Here is a 21,393-nt window from a genome sequence, read left to right as displayed (position 1 = left end):
TATGTTGTACATAGGGATATAGATGTAGGTGTTAGGTTGGGTGGTGGGAAAAGGGGGGAGATGGGTTCATCTTGAGAGACTTTGGGACACTGGGGTGTTTAGGTTACAATCTGCAGCTGATGTGGCCAATGGACATTGGACATGACTGAGACATGAGACCCAGAACCAGCTCTCAGGTCAGTGGGGGGGTGGGAATAGTGGTCTCAAGTTTGGGGTGGTTAGTTTATAGATGAGTCTTGTATATATTTATATCGTTAATATTTAAGTTTATTTATTTATTAAAAAAATAAATAAAATCTTTGCCAAATAGGCATTTTATTTTATTGTTTTGATTATTTTCTTCAGCACCTGGACCAGAAATCGGTGATGTAAGTAGTTATTATTAAAGATTTTGTGTCTATATGGGTTGAGGGGTATATGTATAGTAATAATGTGTGTGAGGATAGAGTGAGCGGCTGGACCAGTTCTCATATTGATTATCTTATTATTAATAATTTTGTTATGTTTCTTTTATTATGTTTGTCTGTTTTATAATAAAAGATATACAGGATGTATCTCAGCATCAGTACAGGATAAGTCATTTAATGTATGTACACAGTGACTCCATCAGTAGAATAGCGATTTCAGCTCTGAAGTATATGCATTATATTTAACTTGTACTGATTCTGACATATTGCCTGTAAACTCCAGAGCTGCACTCACTGTTCTGCTTCTTTCAGAAATATAATTTCCCTGTATTCCTTGCTTCTTCGATGTCTGCACAGAGCTTGCTCTGCTGATTTGTATTTAGGGAAATATCATTTTGGCATGAAGTTGTGTACAGTAATCTGATGTAGGAAATAACTGTCCCGCTTTATTAGGAGATCATGTTTCTATATAGTCCAGAGCTGCAGTCACAGTTCTTCTTGGAAACAGGTTCTGATTCATCATTTGCATGTTTTATGAAGTCTCTTTTCTTTTTCGTATTGTAATACTAATTACTTTTTTGGTGTACCAAATTCTTCAAACTGGTGCACAATTCTTGAATTTTGTACAAAATAAAAAATTATCTTTATGTTTCCAAATTTCTTGTGCAAAAAGTCACAATTTGCAGAATGGTGCTAAAATGCACCAAAATAACTAATCGAACTAGTGTACTGGGATTACAAAAACTTTTCAAAAAGTTACAAATGATGAATTGGGTTAAATATTTGGAAGTCATAAACGAACAAAACAATAGGCAAACATATGAAATTATTCTTTAAATTTGCACCATTTTTAAAGTCTAAGGCGGGCTTTACACGTTGTATATCGTTGGGGTCACGTCGTTAGTGACGCACATCCGGCACCGGTAGCGACAACGCAATGTGTAAATCCTAGGTGCGACGAACGAGCGCAAAAACGTAAAAAAAACCGCTGATCTGTGTCATGTCGTTCATTTTCATAATATCGTTGCTGCTGCAGATACGATGTTGTTCCTTGTTCCTGCAGCTCCACACATCGCTGTGTGTGACACCGCAGGAACGACAAACATCTCCTTACCTGCGTCCACCGGCAATGCGGAAGGGAGAAGGTGGGCGGGATGTTATGTCCCACTCATCTCCGCTTCTATTGGCCGGCCGATTAGTGACGTTGCGGTGACGTCGCTGTGACGCCGAACGCACCTCCCCCTTGAAGGAGGGATTGTTTGGCGGTCAGAGCGACATCGCCGACCAAGTATGTGCGTGTGAAGCTGCCGTAGCGATAATGTTCGCTACGGCAGCAAGCACCAGATATCCCATGTACGACGGGGGCGGGTGCTATCACGCTCGACATCGCTAGCAATTGCTAGCGATGTCGCAACGTGTAAAGCCCGCCTAAGACTTAAACAAAAAACACCAAAAAAGGTACAAATGCAGTGATCAATCGAGATGAAACTACTGTATATTTGTTGTTCAAACCAATCTGTCAGCAGGTTTGTGCCATGTAATCTGAGGGCAGCATGATGTGAAGGCAGCCTGATTCCAGCAATGTGTCACTTATTAGGCTGTGTGCTCTAGATTTAATATAGTATTTTATCAGCAGGATATTATCACTGCTTGACCAGGTCTCACATGCAGGCCAGTCCAGCTGTTCTCAGATTACATGGTAAAAACCTGCCGACAGATTCCCTTTAAGGCAGGGATTCTCAACTCCAGTCCTCAAGACCCACCAACAGATCATATTTTCAGGTTTTCCTCAATATTAGACAGGGAATAATTCCATCACCTGTGCAACATTAAGGAAATCCTGAAAACCTGATTGAGGAAAACCTGAAAACATGATCTGTTGGTGGGTCTTAAGGACTGGAGTTGAGAAACACTGCTTTAACGGCTCGCTCACACCACCGTGTGCTATCCGACCTCTTATACGGTCATGTGACCAATGCCTCACATAGATTTTTTTTTTATAAGTTGACAATAACTTCAGGTCAGTTACAGTGAACCTCATGGTGATCGCTCAGTTAACAGGTATGTATGGAAGAAATCCAACAGAGGACGTGCTTCTGGACACAGCACAAGCACCCAGCCTTATTGCCGTTTGCTCCTCCAGAGACTAATACGGGATATTCCTCCTTTTCTCTGCAGCTCAGTGTTGCCGTCTGTATAGGCTTCCTCTTGGCCTGGACACCGTATGCTGTGGTAGCGATGTTGGCGGCTTTTGGTGATGCCAGGTTTGTGCCACCTATAGCATTTGCCCTAGCAGCTGTGTTTGCCAAGTCATCGACTCTCTACAACCCCATGGTGTACCTGCTGCTGAAGCCGAGCTTCCTGAATGTGATAACCAAAGACTTGTCCGTGTTCCAGGCCGTGTGTGCGGTGGTGTGCAGCAGCTGCAGAACACCGGTGAACAGGGCACAGTGTTTGCCGGACACCACCATGGGGAGGTCGGCCACATGTCCGGACTGTATGGTGGCTTTCAAGTGTCTCAATAATTACCCGGGATGCTGCAATTTGGATCCTATGGATGCGAGCCCACCTACACACCTGGCTCTGGTACAGAGTCCCACAGGAAAAGTGGCATCACCAACCTCCGTCCATCTTGTGGTTTATTCCACCAGGACAAAATCCAAGACTGAGGCCATCGAGGTCGCTGTGGGATCACGGCAGCCAGACTGCATGAAAAACTTCCTATAATTGCTTATGTGACCCGTGATATGTATGATTCCTGCTGTATTCTGCTCACACCATTAAAGGTCAGAGCCTGACACGGGGCTTGTGGGTGACATATCGCAACAACGCTTATATCCCGTATCGTAGCGGAACTATTACACAATGGATACACCTGTACACAAGAAACGTGCCGCGTGCTGGATCATGATGATGGGATATACTCAATTCTGTCAATCAGATACATGGATACATTTAGGTCTGTTCATAAGTTGTCATCCATTTACCAAAGATCCAGAATTAAAGAAAATGGATCCATTACAAGTGGAGCAAAAACTGATACAAACTAAAGGTTCTGTTTTTGAATCGTTAAGGCTAAGTTCAAATGTCCAGTAATCATTCATCAGAATGGATCCTGCAGAGATCCATTGGGAAAAAAGTTCTGTAAACACAACTTTTTGGTCCGTTGTTAAATAAATGATTTCTGAAGGATCCGTTTTTTTTTAACATTGGAGTCTATGGAGGACGGATCCGTAACTGATTGCTATTTAGCCATCCCTTATTCTTGCATTTATAAAGGATCCGTTTTTCTTAGAGGATCAGTTTCAAATAGAAGATAAATAGCAATTCAGTTAACAGATCCGTTCTCCATAAACTCCAATGTTAAAAAAAAACCAAAAACCGGTTCCGGCAGATAACATTTTGCCAATGGATCTCTTCAGGATCCATTCTAACAGATGATTACAAGACATGTGAACTCAGCCTAAAAAAGGATCTTTGTAAAACTGACACTTTGTTTTCATTTTTGCATTATTGTTCCGTTTGTAAACGATCCATTCTTAGTAGATTGGACAAATATATATATTTTTTACATTTTTTGTACGAAGAAAAGGGAAGGGTGACTTGAATTTTTATGTTTAATATTTGTAAACTTTTTTATTATTATTTATTTTTTTTTTAGTCCCAGGAAGGAACTTGATACTGTGATCACTTGTTAGTGCCATAACCAGCAATTACTATTATGAGAGTACAGTGGAACAATCCATTCTGGGAGTGTGCTTGTAAACCAAGTTACTTGTCTAGCAAAGCAAAATTTTCCATAGGAAATAATGCAAGCTCAGACAATTCGTTCCACAACTTGTTCAATGTCCCATCCTGGTCCCACATTCCACACATGCACAAACACGCACACACACACATATTTGTTATGATCCGGAACCATGGAAGATCACAATAGATCATTGGCAAAAAAGGCGACAAGAGCATTGGCAACTAATCTGGCCGCCATCCCCTTACTAACCATCAACACTAGAAGTAGCTGAAGGGTGAACTAATAACCTATGCACCACGAACCCAGCCGGAGAACTAGCTATCCTAAAGGAAGGAAGGATGAATAACTCTCTGCCTCAGACACATTCCAAGACTACGGTAATATCGGAAAACACAATACACAGATGGATGATAGGATTAGCAAAGGTGAGGCCCCATTGACTAAATAGGAAAGGATAGGAAAGGGGCTGATGGTGGCTAGAGAAAAACCCTACAAAAATCCAAATACCTGATAGTACAAAAAGTCCTCAGATCGCACGATCTGAACTCCGTCCTATATCAGGCGCTCTTGTCATACCAATGAACAGAAAGCAGGAACAATTACAAATTCAAGAAGCAACAAACACGTGGACTTATAGGAGCAATACTCCAAACATAGCTGCAGGGAGCTTCCCAGCTAAGCAACAGAGAGGGAAGATCCCTGTATGCAAATGAACTGACAATAACTACAGTAAATGAAAAACCCAGATAAGAACAAAAAGAACAAAACAACATAAGAAAGAACAAAGCACTTATCTGGGGTAGATGTGGTCTGGAGCAAGATGAGAAGGCTGGTAAACTAAAGAACAAATGACAACCGGCTCAGACTGCTAGCAGACCAAGGTTTAAATAGGCAGAGTGTAAGAAATGGAAACGCCCATTGCTCCAGCACACCTGGTCTCTGTCCAAACCATTCCTGGCCACAAGAGGGAGCCTCACAGCAGCAAAAGCATAACTGACATTCACAACACATATTATGCTCACCTCATGTTACGTTCCCTCGCCGGCCTCCTGGTTTTTGTAGTCTGCCGGTACAGGATGTGTATCGGGTAACCATCGCGACTGATGTCGGAGCTTCCGCTGCCAGAGTGCTGACGTCAAAGGCAGGAGCCGCTTGCCTCTGATTAGTCCGCGCGCTGCCTTTGAGAAGCAGCTGACAGCGGAAGTTTGTCCATCTTCGCGATGGTTACCTGATACACATCCTGTACCGGCGAACTACAAGAACCACGAGGTCGGCGAGGGAATGGAAGGTAAGGTGAGCACAATATGTGTGTTTCTTTGTGTTTGTTTGTGCGTTTTTGTGTGGACTGCAAGAGCGGGTCAGAGCGCAGTGAAAGTATGGAACCGGAAGTGTGTGCAGTGAGTATTTGCTCGTACAGCAAAGCTTGCTCGTAAACCGAGTTACTTGCAGCAAGCTTTGCTCGTATAGCAAAATACTCACACATCAAGTTACTCGTAAACTGAGGTTCCACTGTATATAGTGAAAGTGATGCAGACCAATGTTATTCAATGGGACAGTGCAGATGAGTGATTTTTTATTCATGGACTAAATCGCAGCATGTAGTAGTTTCTTTCGTATGTTGGGTCAGACTCACCTTTTCAAGTCCATGGCTGCGCAAAATAAAACAGGTTCCAAATGGAGCCAAACTATAGCATTGAGTTTTTACGGATACATTTGCTGCTGTATAAAAAACTAATTGCACACGAATGACAAATCAGAACAAGACTTTCTGAATTTTCAGGACAAAACTCAGAAAATGTTATTTAGACACTTGTGTGCACCCAGTTTGACAGCGAGAAGCTGGCTGTAGAACACGGCTGGCGTCTAACTGCCACGGAAGGAGCGGGCACAGCTCCACACACGCACACCAGACATACATGTACGGCAGATGATGGGAAAAGGGGTAGAGAGCGGATCTAGCCTTTAAATATAAACCTGCCAGGAGGGCTGGGGGGTATTGTAATACTTGTATTCTCCATAAAACAACTATTTTAAAGCATCTTTATGTAGAAATCAGAGTTGCCATTCCTCTGTTGTTCCTTCTAGAACATTATGAATAAATTGACAATCAGGTGTTACCATTCACCATGTTAAAGGGGGTGTGTCCTTCAATAGTCCTGCAGTGTCCAATCAGTGTTGACACAATTAGACTGTCAAGAGACACTCCTTAATTTGCCACACCCATTTGTCAATGTATTAATTTGTAGAGCGCTATCTGCAAGAAACCACATCTTTCAATCAATGTAGAAAATCACCATCAGTGGCCTTCCTATGTGAACACAATACATCCTTAACTATATACATTGCAATGCTAAATCTTTAATACCAAAGTACTAGACCATGCAGTGTTTACAGCCGTCCACTAGGTGGCAGCATTGCTTAGGTAATAGTTGCATCATCGCAGGAGCCCAGATCTGGCCCTTTCATCATCTACTGGACATTTTGGCAAAATAAAGATCTCATTTCTATCTTTATTGGCTATCTATTTAATGACAAAAAAAAATGTAAGCCAAAAGCAACAGGTAGTAATGTAGCAGAGCTAAATTGGTGGGGTTACCACTTTGGGGCTGTATAGTTTGTGCCAAGTACAATTAGTGCGATACAAAATATGTGGTAAAAAAAAAAGTGTGTATATATATATATATATATATATATATATATATATATATATATATAAAATCTACTATATATCTATTATATATATGCCAATGTATGTAAAGCGCTGTGGAATTAATAGTGCTATATAAATGAATAAAAGTATTATTATTATTATATACACACATACTGTACACTGCTGGCCAAAAGTATTGGCACCCCTGCAATTCTGTCAGAGAATACTCAGTTTCTTCTTGAAAATGATTGCAATCATAAATTCTTTGGTATTATTATCTTCATTTATTTTGCTTGCAATGAAAAAACAGAAAAGAGAATGAAACAAAAATCAAATCATTAAGCACAGAAAGAAAAAAGGAACAGCACTCACCGGTAATTGCTGTGAAGTATTTCAAGTTTATTCCATGATCGGAGGATACATGCTTCGGCGTAACAGGGAGGGAATGAGGATGGTTAGCACAAAAAGACTACGGCCGTTTCACCCCTGCAGGTGGGGCTTCGACGGGTCTTACCAAGTAAGTAAGTAAGTAAGACCCGTCGAAGGTCCTTTTTTCTTTCTGTGCTTAATGTTTCATGCGCTGATGCTTTTGGAACAAGCACCCCGCAGCTGTATTTAGTATAGTCCGACCTGGAAGTTTTCTCTTGTCACAGCAGAGATTACAAGCACCGTGTGTGCTTTTTGCAACTAGTCGCTGTTTGTTTGATGTGGACAGTCCTCAGTGGAAGTAGTGCCCCGCAAATCCTTCTTGTTATTACTGCAAAAATCAAATCATTGATCATCTCACACAAAACTCCAAAAATGGGCCAGACAAAAGTATTGGCACCCTTAGCCTAAGGGGTACTTTGCACACTACGACATCGCAAGCCGATGCTGCGATGCCGAGTTCGATAGTCCCCGCCCCCGTCGCAGCAGCGATATCTTATGATAGCTGCCGTAGCGAACATTATCGCTACGGCAGTTTCATATGCACTCACCTGCCCTGCGACGTCGCTCTGGCCGGCGACCCGCCTCCTTCCTAAGGGGGCGGGTCGTGCGGCGTCACAGCGACATCACACGGCAGGCGGCCAATAGGAGCGGAGGGGCGGAGATGAACGGGACATAAAGATCCCACCAACCTCCTTCCTTCCGCATTGCAGCCGGGACGCAGGTAAGGAGATGTTCGTCGCTCCTGCAGCTTCTCACACAGCGATGTGTGCGGCCGCAGGAACGAGAAACAACATCGTACCTGTCGCTGCAGCGAAATTATGGAAATGTTGGATCCTACACCGATGATACGATAACGACGCTTTTGCGCTCGTTAATCGTATGTAAAAGGATTCACATACTGCGATGTCGACAGCGAGGCCGGATGTGCGTCACTTTCGATTTGACCCCACCAACATCGCACATGCGATGTCGTAGTGTGCAAAATACCCCTAATACTTGGTTGCACAACCTTTAGCCAAAATAACTGCGAACAACCGCTTCCGGTAACCATCAATGAGTTTCTTACAATGCTCTCTTGGAATTTTAGACCATTTTTCTTTGGCAAACTGCTCCAGGTCCCTGAGATTTGAAGGGTGCCTTCTCCAAACTGCCATTTTGAGATCACTCCACAGGTGTTCTATGGGATTCAGGTCTGGACTCATTGCTGGCCACTTTAGTAGTCTCCAGTGCTTTCTCGCAAACCATTTTCTAGTGCTTTTTGAAGCGTGTTTTGGGTCATTATCCTGCTGGAAGACCCATGACCTCTGAGGGAGACGCAGCTTTCTCACACTGGGCCCTACATTATGCTGCAAAATTTGTTGGTAGTCTTCAGACTTCATAATGCCATGCCCACGGTCAACAGTCCAGTGCCAGAGGCAGCAAAGCAACCCCAAAACATCAGGGAACCTCTGCCATGTTTGACTGTAGGGACCGTATTCTTTTCTTTGAATGCCTTTTTTTTTCCTGTAAACTCTATGTTGATGGCTTTTCCCAAAAAGCTCTACTTTTGTCTCATCTGACCAGAGAACATTCCACCAAAACGTTTTAGCCTTTCTCAGGTAAGTTTTGGCAAATTCCAGCCTGGCTTTTTTATGTCTCGGGTAAGAAGTGGGGTCTTCTTGGGTATCCTACCATACAATCCCTTTTCATTCAGACGCCGACAGATATTACGGGTTGACACTGTTGTACCCGCGGACTGCAGGGCAGCTTGAACTTGTTTGGATGTTAGTCGAGGTTCTTTACCCACCATCCGCACAATCTTGTGTTGAAATCTCTTGTCAATTTTTCTTTATCTTCCACATCTAGGGAGGTTAGTCACAGTGCCATGGGCTTTAAACTTCTTGATAACACTGCGCACCGTAGACACAGGAGCTTTCAGGTCTTTGGAGATGGACTTGTAGCCTTGAGATTGCTCATGCTTCCTCACAATTTGGATTCTCAAGTCCTCAGACAGTTCTTTCTTCTTCTGTCTTTTCTCCATGCTCAATGTGGTACACACAAGGACACAGGACAGAGGTTGAGTCAACTTTAATCCATGTCAACTGGCTGCAAGTGTGAGTTAGTTATTGCCAACACCTGTTAGGTGCCACAGGTAAGTTACAGGTGCTGTTAATTACACAAATTAGAGAAGCATCACAGGATTTTTCAAACAGTGCCAATACCTTTGTCCACCCCCTTTTTTATGTTTGGTGTGGAATTATATCCAATTTGGCTTTATGACAATTTTTCTTTTCTTTTTTCATTGAAGACAAATTAAATGAAGATAATAATACCAAAGAAATTGTGATTGCAATCATTTTCAGGAAGAAACGGAGTATTATCTGACAGAATTGCTCTTCCTATAAAATAGAGCTGACTCAAGGATAAAAATGATATAATTTTATTGATGAATATTAAAAAAGAGAGAATGTTACAGAAAAAATACACTTAAGGGACCATGCAGCATATTATACTAGTACATGAAGGTAAGTGCACAGTTACAATAAATCAATGCAATAAAGACACCATGCAAAATGCTGAAATCAATTATTATTATTATTATTATAGCAGCGCCATTTATTCCATGACATTAGAACTAAACATCCGAAATTCATTAATACTGTAAAAGTGCAGATGTGAATAAGAAACAAATATGTGTTAAAAAATAATTCATACATATGTAATCATGGTATCGGGTAAATATTATGATACATTATATAAATAAAGTGCATTAAATATATGACAGTGCTGTATCAAGGGATAACGGAAGTGTCTGAATCGTTATATCAAGGTAGATCACCATACACATCATAAATCCAAAAACTGTGAAAAAAAAAAAAAAGCAACCAATATGAGACGTAAATATAAACAGGAGTTAGATCTGTATATAAAAGTGCATCAACAATGACAGTATAAAATATAAGCACAGTATCTGATATGGAGGTAAACATGTGTTTGGGTTGTCATTGAATATGTCCATGTGGTGGCACCAAAGCTCTATGTTATAAATACAAGTTTCCTAGGAAATAGTGAGGCGAACTGCATCATAAGGCTGCGTGCGCGATCAGTGTCCATAATGCTGCTTTGTACAGTATAAGCACAGTGGAAGGGATTTCTAGAAATCCCATGTTCACAGTACGTGTATGGCTCGCAGCGAAAACTGACCTGTGGTGCGGCTTCCCCAGCTGCAGCATGTCAATTGTTTGCTATGGAGATGCGAGCGTTCTCCACAGGGAAACCACAGCGAGAGAACGTAACTGCGTGAGCCTGGATTGTGGGCACGAGCAGCTGTGGTCTCCTGCATTCTCATGCGGAGGAGACTCAAGGCGCCACAGGTCAGGACCCACCGTATCCAGGACGCAGCAGGTCCTGATTGTGGGCACATACCTTAATAGACCTACAGAGCACCTGAGCCAAACATAGTGACAATAGATTAAACCCATATACATGAAAAAGGTAATTACCTCAGTAGTGAATGCTGTATTCACGGTCCCTCCACCCAACGCACGTTTCGCCCTGCTTCCTCAGGGGGTGTGTCAGGGTGAAGGGATCACTGGGTTTAAATAGGCAGCAGGAACCAATGTCCGGTATTGATGGGGAAGGCGCCAATGCGGAGGAATGTGGCGCTTATTCCACAACAGGACTCCACCTTTGATGAAAAGGAGACTTCCTGCTGGGCGGCTGTGGAACGCAGAGTGCAGAAGTGAGGACACAGCACCCTGTGTGTCTGTGTGCGCCCAACGTGAGTCTGAGGTGGGCCCATGTTGCACAAGCGCACTCTCGCATCAGAAAATAAAACCCAAGTGACTATGAATAATGTGCAATAAAGTGCAATGAGAAATATCCACATACTTGTAAAAAGTGTAGTGGAATAAGAATTTAATTATTAATCTACTTAGGTCATAATGATGATCTCATACAATTGTTGTGTACAGTGTACTCTATATACAATGTATATTTGAATATTTATATAAACAATTACTTGGACAAATGTTATAAGAAACATGAAGGAAAAATAAAAAATAAAATAAAATTGAAATATAATTTTAAAAAATAATATATCCTGCCGATTGTAGTCACAGGCATTCATCACCAGAGGTGGAAAATTCTAGATATGATATAGGATAATAATCATCACTAAGGACCTGAATGGTCCAGAATCCAATTATACTAGATAGATAGATAGAAAAACAATAAAGTGTTAAGATCATAAAACATGAACAATCATAAAATGCCAAAGATGTCATCGATTTAGCGATTTCCCATAAATTAATTAAACGAAAGTGCTAAACCCCAATGTTTATTGGTGATTTGGCTTTAACCCTGTGTATGATCTATCTACCTTGATATAACAATTCAGACACTTCAGTTATCCCTTGATACAGCACTGTAATATATTTAATGCACATATATATATGTGTATATATATATATATATATATATATATATATATATATATGTGTATATATATATATATATATATATATATATATATATATATATATATATATATAGTACAGACCAAAAGTTTGGACACACCTTCTCATTCAAAGAATTTTCTTTATTTTCATGACTCTGAAAATTGTAGATTCACATTAAAGACATCAAAACTATGAATGAAAACATGTAGAATGAAATACTTAAAAAATTGTGAAACAACTGAAAATATGTATTATATTCTAGGTTCTTTAAAGTAGCCACCTATTGCTTTGATTACTGCTTTGCACACCCTTGGCATTCTCTTGATGAGCTTCAAGAGGTAGTCACCGGAAATGGTTTTCCAACAGTCTTGAAGGAGTTCCCAGAAATGCTTAGCACTTGTTGGCCCTTTTGCCTTCACTCTGTGGTCCAGCTCACCCCAAACCATCTCGATTGGGTTCAGGTCTGGTGACTGTGGAGGCCAGGTCATCTGGCGTAGCACCCCATCACTCTCCTTCTTAGTCAAATAGCCCTTACACAGCCTGGAGGTGTGTTTGGGGTCATTGCCCTGTTGAAAAATAAATGACGGTCCAACTAAACGCAAACCGGATGGAATACAATGCCGTTACAAGATGCTGTGGTAGCCATGCTGGTTTAGTATGCCTTTTAATTTTGAATAAATCCCCAACAGTGTCACCAAAAAAGCACCTCCACACCATCACACCTCCTCCTCCACGCTTCACGGTGGGAACCAGGCATGTAGAGTCCATCCGTTCACCTTTTCTACAAAGACACGGTGGTTAGATTCAAAGATCTCAAATTTGGACTCATCAGACCAAAGCACAGATTTCCACTGGTCTAATGTCCATTCCTTGTGTTCTTTAGCCCAAACAAGTCTCTTCTGCTTGTTGCCTGTCCTCAGCAATGGTTTCCTAGCAGCTATTTTACCATGAAGGCTGCTGCACAAAGTCTCCTCTTAACAGTTGTTCTAGAGATGAGAAGGTGTGTCCAAACTTTTGGTCTGTACTGTATATATATAAATTTATCATAATATTTACCTGATACCGTGATTACATATATATGAATTATTTTTGAACACATATTTGTTTCTTATTCACATCTGCACTTTTTCAGTATTAATGCATTTAGGATATGTTTAGTTCTAATTGATGTCTGCATTTTGCATGGTGTCTTTATTGCATTTACCTACATGTATGAGGGGCTGCTGATATGTCTTTGGCTTTACCCAGAAACGAGATAGGATGATGAAACGTTACACTTATTCCTCATACTCTCCACTGACGTCAACACACTTCTTTCATCTGTATTCCAAGTTCTGTAAGCCTAGGAAAAAGAAGGATTTCGATTGTGTCTCAAACCAGGCATCCATAGCAGCCATGGCATCAGAAATGGTTTGAAATTTGGTACCCTTGAGGTGTTTCTTCAGGTTTGGAAACAGATGATAGTCGGAGGGAGCTAGATCTGGTGAATAAGGTGGGTGGCCAATCACTTGGAAGCCCAGCTCTGCCAGTTTTGCCGTGGTCGCTTGTGCAGTGTGAGCGGAGGCGTTGTCTTGCAGGAACAAGATTCCTTTGGACAGTTTGCTGCGCCTTTTGGCCTTCAGAGCTGCCTTCAATTGGTCCAAAAGTTCAATGTAATACCTTGCATTGATGATGAAACCCTTTTGAAGGTAGTCCACTAGAAGCACGCCCTCCTTATCTCAAAACACAGACGCCATCACCTTAGTGGCTGATTTTTGCACCCTGAACTTCTTTGGATGAGGAGAATCACTGTGCCTCCACTCTTTTGACTGCTCCTTGTTTTCAGGGTCATACAAATAAATCCAGGTCTCATCCATAGTGACCCCTCGATCCAGGAAGTTCTTATCAGTCCAGAAATGCTGACACATGGACTGGGAAGTTTTCACTTGCATGCTTCTCTGCTCTTTTACCAAACATTTAGGGACCCACTTTGCAGATAGCTTTCTCATGTCCAAATGTTCATGGATAATGACACAAACATGTTCACGGGAAATCCCCATGATATCTGCTATTGCTATAGCTGAAATTCGTTGATTCTCCAGTATGAGGTTGTGCACAGCATCGACAATCTCCAGAACAACAACCACTCTCGGTCGTCCAGGACGTTCCTCATCATTGGTGTAAATTTGACAGCCCAGTTCTTAACTGTGGAATATGAAGGGCATTGATCCCCCAATATCTGCGACATATCACCATGAATATCCTTTGTGGACCTTCCTTGCAGAAACAAGAATTTTATCACTTCTCTGCTCTCAGTTGCTGTGAATATCACATTAGACTCTGCCATTTTGTTTTCCCGCGTTCGTAGAACACTGTTGCCGTAAGCAACAAACACAAAATTTTGAAAACCTATATTACACATAAGGTTTTCATGTGATGTAACATTCGTTACCATAGAAACAAAAAAAAATCACAAAGCCAAAGACTTATCAGCAGCCCCTCGTACTAGTTTAGTATGCTGCATGCTCCCTCACATGTCTTTGTTCTGTAAAATACTCTTTTTCACAATGTTTTAATATTTATCAATAAAATTATATAATTTTTATCTTTGCCTCAGCTCTATTTTATAGGAAGATCTATCACAATCTACCTATATGTGTCCTACTTAAGTACAAATAGTGTAGAAAGAAAACCTGCAGTCCCAGGTAAAATCATGGCTCAATAGTCTCTCAATGTCCCCTATATCTTATAGGCATTAGTGGTACTGCAGGTTTTTTCTTTAAAGAGAAATGTATAGCTTCTGAAATATTACACTGTACAGAGATATGAACGCCACACTTTTGTTTTTGATCCAATAATTCATGATCTAAACTTGAAGATCTAACTTGTCTAAATCTGTGCTAGTGAGCCCTTCTCCTATGCTGACATAATCCATCCCCTCACAGGTGTGACATATCAAGATCCTGATTAGACAGCATGATTATTGCACAGGTGTGCCTTAAGCTGGGTTCACACTAAACGACAGCGACAACGACGTCACTGTTACGTCACCATTTTCGGTGACGTAACAGCGACCTTGTAAGTCGCTGTTATGATCGCTGCTTAGCTGTCAAACACAGCAGAAGCAGCGATCATAACGTCGCTGTGCTACATGTGCAGAGAGCAGGGAGCCGCGCTTAGCGCTGGCTCCTTGCTCTCCTAGGTACAGTACACATCGGGTTAATTAACCCGATGTGTGCTGCAGCTACATGTCACAGTGCAGAGAGCAGGGAGCCGCGCGCACTGCTTAGCGCTGGCTCCTTGCTCTCCTTGCTACAGTATACATCGGGTTAATTACCCGATGCATACTGCAGCCACATGTGCACAGAGCAGGAGCCGGCGCTGGCAGCAAGAGCGGAGGCTGGTAACCAGCGTAAACATCGGGTAACCAGGGAAAGGTCTTCCCTTGGTTACCCGATGTTTACGCTGGTTACAGCTTACCGCAGCTGCCAGTGCCGGCTCCTGCTCCCTGCTCGCTTCATTTCGTCGCTCTCTCGCTGTCACACACAGCGATGTGTGCGTCACAGCGGGAGAGTGACGACCAAAAAATGAAGCTGGACATTCAGCAACGACCGGCGACCTCACAGCAGGGGCCAGCTCGTTGCTGGATGTCACACACAGCAACAGCGACGGGACGTCGCTGCAACGTCACAGAAAATGGTGACGTAGCAGCGACGTCATTGTCGTTGTCGCTGTGTGTGACACCAGCTTTAGGCTGACCACAATAAAAGGCCACTCTAAAATGTGCAATTTCACAGTATTGGGCGCATCGGTGGGGGGGGGGGGGAGTCATAAAACCAGTCAGTATCTGGTGTACCATTTGCCTCACGCTTTGCAACTACTATTATACTGCCCCCTATGCACGAGAATATATCTAATATAATATTGCACCTATATACTAGAATATAACTACTACAATACACTAATACTACCCCTATATACAAGAATATAACTACTATACTACTGCTCCGTATGTACAAGAATAAAACTACTATAATACTGCCCCTATGTACAAGAATATACTATAATGGTGCTGCTATGTACAAGAATATAACTACTATAATGCTGCTCCTATGTAGAAGAATATAACTACTATAATACTGCCCTCTATGTACAAGAATATAACTACTATAATCCTGCCCTCATGTAGAAGAATATAACTACTATAATACTGCCCAATATGTACATGAATATAACTACTATTATACTGCCCCTATATACTAGAATATAACTACTATAATACTGCCCCCTATGTACGAGAATATATCTAATATAATATTGCACCTATATACTAGAATATAACTACTACAATATACTAATACTACCCCTATATACAAGAATATAACTGTTATAATACTGCTCCTATGTACAAGAGTATAACTACTGTAATACCGCCACATAGGTACAAGAATATACCTACTATAATACTGTCCCTATGTACAAGAGTATAACTACTGTAATACTGCTACATGGGTACAAGAATATAACTGCCCCTATTTACAAGACTATTATAACACTACCCCTATGCAGTATTACAACGTATACAGGAAGCTCCTCAGTTCTTAGGGTAATGGATAAAAACGACCCACAAACACACACTGAAAAGGGGGAGAAAGAGCACAATTTTTCTTCCGCCATATAGGCCCTGATCTCCGTGCACTGCCTCCCATCTGTCAGGGCTTCTCTGGCGGGTCTGGTCACCTTCATGGATGCTTGACATCAGCTTCAAGAACAGAGGAAGACGGCGGGAGCAGGACTCATCTATGGACATTCTAAAAAGAAAAAAAATATATATATATATTATTCAAAGGAAAAACTCCAAGAAAACAACAGTCACCCCTTACCCCAGGATCCCAATGGGGGAAACCTCCCCATACAATGATGCTGGGCTCACAAGCTGTGGATTTTTACCGCGGCCATTACTGCATTGCAAAACTGCGTTCATTGTACCGTGGATTTCCAGCAGCGCTCCTGTACTGCGCTTATTACCTGTACGGATTATATAGGCGACATTAAGAAATGTGGTTTACTCCTTGGCATTGTGTGGATTGCCCGTGTGGTGCCCCAGCCGCACACACTGCCTGCCATTAGGCCTCATTCACACCTCCATTCTTTACGGTGCAGTTTTTATCAGTGCGCAGGACTCATTTTCACCCGTTTCCTCAGTTTTTGCCCTCATTGTGGCATCTGTTTTTCTCGTATGCAGAACACAGACAAGTCCAGCCTCTACCATCCATTACAGTAAAAACCGGACAGCTCTCGGGTGACCGGGCGTATGGGATGTCCATCTTTTACTGACCCATTGAATTGCACTGAAGAGTTTGATTTGTGACTTGGGTCAAAAATGGAAATCTCTGTTTAAGGAGGAGGGTTGACATCTGCTCCACAAAAGCCATGGACATCAACAGCCCCATAGACTCCAATGGGCCCAGCTGTCAGAACAAAGCCTGAGCAAGATAAGGAGCCAATCACTGACTGAAGTACTGACACATGTAATATTCAAGGGGTTAACAATAGAATATATGAAATCCAGCAAAATTGTGAGGGCAGCTCTGGATGAGAGTGCAGCTCTGGATGAGAGTGCAGCTCTGGATGAGAGTGCAGCTCTGGATGCCAGTACAGCTTTGGAAGAGGACAGCTCTGCATGTGAGAGAAACTCTGGATGAGATTGAGAGGGCAGCTCTGGATGTGAGTACAGCTTTGATCTGGATGTGATTGAGAGGGCAGCTCTGGCTGTGCAGCTCTGGATGTGAGTACAGCTTTGATCTGGATGTGATTGAGAGGGCAGCTCTGGCTGTGCAGCTCTGGATGTGAGTACAGCTTTGATCTGGATGTGATTGAGAGGGCAGCTCTGGCTGTGCAGCTCTGGATGTGAGTACAGCTTTGATCTGGATGTGATTGAGAGGGCAGCTCTGGCTGTGCAGCTCTGGATGTGAGTACAGCTTTAGATAAGAGGGCAGATCTGGATGTGATTGAGAGGGCAGCTCTGGCTGTGCAGCTCTGGATGTGAGTACAGCTTTAGATAAGAGGGCAGATCTGGATGTGATTGAGAGGGCAGCTCTGGCTGTGCAGCTCTGGATGTGAGTACAGCTTTAGATAAGAGGGCAGATCTGGATGTGATTCAGAGGGCAGCTCTGGCTGGAAGTGCAGCTATGGATGTGAGTACAGCTTTAGATAAGAGGGCAGATCTGGATGTGATTCAGAGGGCAGCTCTGGCTGGAAGTGCAGCTATGGATGTGAGTACAGCTTTGGATAAGAGGGCAGATCTGGATGTGATTGAGAGGGCAGCTCTGGCTGGAAGTGCAGCTCCGGATGAGAGTGCAGCTCTGGAAGTTATTCCCTGGATGTATTGATTTGGCTATGAGGGCAGCTCTGGATGTGATTGTGAGTGCAGCTCTGGCTGTGTGTGCAGCACAGGACATAAGTAACCGTCACACAGGAGAATGAATCTCGCACAGACCTATAGACAAAAAAATATTCTGATAACATAGAAACCCTGATTCCTGCTGGCAGTTGTAGTTCTCCGCCGATCCCTCCGCTGGTATTGCTCCTCCCCCTTCTCTCAGAGCTGTCAGTTTCAGTGCCACGTGATGACGTCAACGTTGCTATGGCAGCATGCCGCTACAGTGACCGCAGTATATAAGGGCGGCTCTCGGAGGCCGCGGCTCAGATCCACGCTGACAGCAGCAGCTGCACAGTCCGGGGAGAGCAGAGGATTCCCCGCCGCCTCATGCACCGCCTGCTGCCGCCCTGGGACCCGCCAGGATGTGCGGCCATTAGACCCATGGACCCGAGCAACTTCTACTACGACGAGAGCCTGGGGGCCAAAGCGCAGCGCCGGGGGCCCCTGCCCGAGCACGAGCGAGCCATAGACTTCAGCCCGTACCTGGAGGCGGAGTGCGGGGAGCTGCTGTGTGAGCTGGGGGCCTCCCACTACCGCTACCCGGGAGAGCCCAAGGCGGAGCCGGTGCTGCACACGCTGGACACATACCGGGACGGCTCGGGCAAGGACGAGCAGCCGGCCATGCGCTCCTTCCTCGCCTTCCATGGGGTGCCGTCCGGCAGCAGCGGCAACCTGAGCAGCGCCTCGTCCTGCAGCCCCCCGGGCACCCCCGGCCCCGCGCCCCGCGGAGCGGGCTCCAAGCACAAGAAGTCCCTGGACAAGCACAGCGACGAGTACAAGCAGCGCCGGGAGCGCAACAACATCGCCGTGCGCAAGAGCCGCGACAAGGCCAAGATCCGCAACATGGAGACGCAGCACAAGGTGCTGGAGCTGACGGCCGAGAACGAGCGGCTGCAGAAGCGGGTGGAGCAGCTGAGCCGGGAGCTGGGCACCCTGCGCAACCTGTTCAAGCAGCTGCCGCCAGAGACCACGGGGCGGTGCTAGAGAGCGGGCCCCGGGGCCACAGGACACGGCGAGGGGCCACTCAGGACACGGCGAGGGCTCCGGGGCCACAGGACACGGCGAGGGGCCACTCAGGACACGGCGAGGGGCCACTCAGGACACGGCGAGAGGCCACTCAGGACACGGCGAGGGCTCCGGGGCCACTCAGGACACTGCGAGGGGCCACTCAGGACAAGGCGAGGGCCACCAGGACACTGCGGAGGACCCCACTATAACATGGAATACAACATCTGCCGGAGTGGGGACAGTGCAGGTTGTCGGGGCCGCGGTTGTCGGGATAGTGCAGGTTGTCGGGGCCGCGGTTGTCGGGACAGTGCAGGTTGTCGGGGCCGCGGTTGTCGGGACAGTGCAGGTTGTCGGGGCCGCGGTTGTCGGGACAGTGCAGGTTGTCGGGGCCGCGGTTGTCGGGACAGTGCAGGTTGTCGGGGCCGCGGTTGTCGGGACAGTGCAGGTTGTCGGGGCCGCGGTTGTCGGGACAGTGCAGGTTGTCGGGGCCGCGGTTGTCGGGCGCTTGTTTACAGCCGCTGATGTTTGCACTCTGCACCTTTACACTGAACACTTATTAATAATAATATTATTGACTATGGAGCCGGTGATGCAATAGTTAAACCCCGGACCGGGGCGGATGATGCAAGCTGCGGCAACCCAGTTTTATACAGAGATTTCATACAGAGACTTTATATAGATTTTTTGGGATTTCTATTTTGAGCATTAAATGTTGGAATAAAATGTTTTCTTATATCTGAGCTGCAGCTGCTTCTGTTCTGTTCTATACACCGCAGCCCCCAATAATCAGTGCAGGACTGATCCCCCTATAATATGTATGTTACTGATGAGGAGCCCCCAATAGTCAGTGCAGGACTGATCCCCTATATGATGTATGTTACTGATGGTGCCCCCAATAATCAGTGCAGGACTTATCCCCTATATGATGTATGTTACTGATGGTGCCCCCAATAATCAGTGCAGGACTTATCCCCTATATGATGTATGTTACTTATGGTGCCCCCAATAGTCAGTAGAGAACTGAATCCCTAGGATATGTATGTTAGTTATGTTGCCCCCAATAGTCAGTGCAGGTCTGAACCCCTAGGATATGTATGTAACTGATGGTGCCCCCAATAGTCAGTACAGGACTGAACCTCTAGGATATGTATGTTAGTTATGTTGCCCCCAATAGTCAATGCAGGACTGATCCCCTATATGATGTATGTTACTGATGAGGAGCCCCCAATAGTCAATGCAGGACTGATCCCCTATATGATGTATGTTACTGATGAGGAGCCCCCAATAGTCAGTGCAGGACTCATCCCCTATATGATGTATGTTACTGATGAGGTCCTCCCAGGAGTCAGTGCAGGACTGATACCCTAGAGAATGTGTTACTGATGAGTTTCCCCCCCCCAATAATCAGTGCAGGACTGAACCCCACCTCTTTAGTACCCAGTACCTGGCAGCAGTCCTCTCCCCATTAGTCGGTGCAGGAGGCTGTGCTGACTGCTGTTGGTTTCTGTAGGACTGTTCCTGTCCATAAGATCTCTGCTTGCTGTGATGTTTTCTTGCAGACCTTCTTGTGGCCCGCTGGCTGTCATCCTTACGCCATACTCTTGTGTCAGATGAGCAGGATCAGATGTAAACAATTCACCGACAGCAGAGATCTTAGTTCCTTACTAAAAAAAAACAGAAGTAAAATTATACCAGTTTTCATTTGTAAGAGTTAAGTGGTGCTTGTGCTACAATTCTGCCACTTTTTGCTTCTCTGGCCCCTTAACCCTTGAACGTGCAAGCAATTCAATCTACCATAGAAAACAAATGACCTAGCAGGCCTGCGAGGCCCCAGGTATGTGTTCTAGGGTTAAAACTAGGACAATTTAGGTGGGAGCTCGGGGGGCTCTGACAGATTGGATGAAGTTATAGCTATATATCTAATCTATTCTTGCTCACCACGGCCCGAGACACGGTTGTTCCTTATATGTTACAAGGTCTGCGCATCTAAAGACAATTAAAGCCCATCTGACACCAGATTTCATAATACAAACTGTTTACATGATGTAATATTAGCCCTGATGAGGCTGATGTACTTGCTTTGTAAATCTGTGAATGGCTGTATAACCCTGATATTGATCTGCGCACTAATTCAGCTAAAGCATGAAATGACTCGCGTCCAAGTGTATGCCGTCTTTGCCCCCCCAGCCTGGCTGACGGTTGCAGACGTAGTGAGATCTCAGCAGCGGAGGAAGGACACTGAGGAGCTTTAAATCTGGATGAGTGGGTGGGGATTGTGTTTAACGTAG

The 21,393-nt window shown here is 44.2% G+C and overlaps 2 protein-coding genes and 1 long non-coding RNA gene across 4 annotated transcripts in view; 2 read left to right on the top strand and 1 right to left on the bottom strand.

Annotated features, from left to right (window-relative positions):
- LOC142310336 (opsin-5-like) overlaps nt 1-3,205 on the top strand; it is a 48,325-nt gene extending 45,120 nt beyond the window's left edge. For both annotated transcript variants that reach the window (XM_075347853.1, XM_075347854.1), the window contains one exon: nt 2,586-3,205. In XM_075347853.1, coding sequence (XP_075203968.1) covers nt 2,586-3,134 — 549 coding nt within the window. In that variant the 3' untranslated portion in view covers nt 3,135-3,205. The remainder of the gene's footprint in view (nt 1-2,585) is intronic.
- A 13,081-nt stretch (nt 3,206-16,286) lies between these two features.
- Nucleotides 16,287-21,393, bottom strand: part of LOC142310335 (uncharacterized) — a 333,767-nt gene continuing 328,660 nt past the window's right edge. The window contains exon 3 of the long non-coding RNA XR_012754135.1: nt 16,287-16,466. This is a non-coding gene — a long non-coding RNA (uncharacterized LOC142310335). The remainder of the gene's footprint in view (nt 16,467-21,393) is intronic.
- Nucleotides 18,354-19,845, top strand: CEBPB (CCAAT enhancer binding protein beta). The gene has a single exon (XM_075350611.1). The coding sequence runs from the start codon at nt 18,425-18,427 to the stop codon at nt 19,079-19,081; it is 657 nt and encodes a 218-aa protein (XP_075206726.1). The 5' UTR covers nt 18,354-18,424; the 3' UTR covers nt 19,082-19,845.

Source organism: Anomaloglossus baeobatrachus, chromosome 5 (assembly GCF_048569485.1).
Source record: "Anomaloglossus baeobatrachus isolate aAnoBae1 chromosome 5, aAnoBae1.hap1, whole genome shotgun sequence".
NCBI lineage: Eukaryota > Metazoa > Chordata > Amphibia > Anura > Aromobatidae > Anomaloglossus > Anomaloglossus baeobatrachus.
The sequence above is the reverse complement of the archived record's forward strand: the minus strand, read 5'-3'. Positions and strand labels throughout refer to the sequence as shown.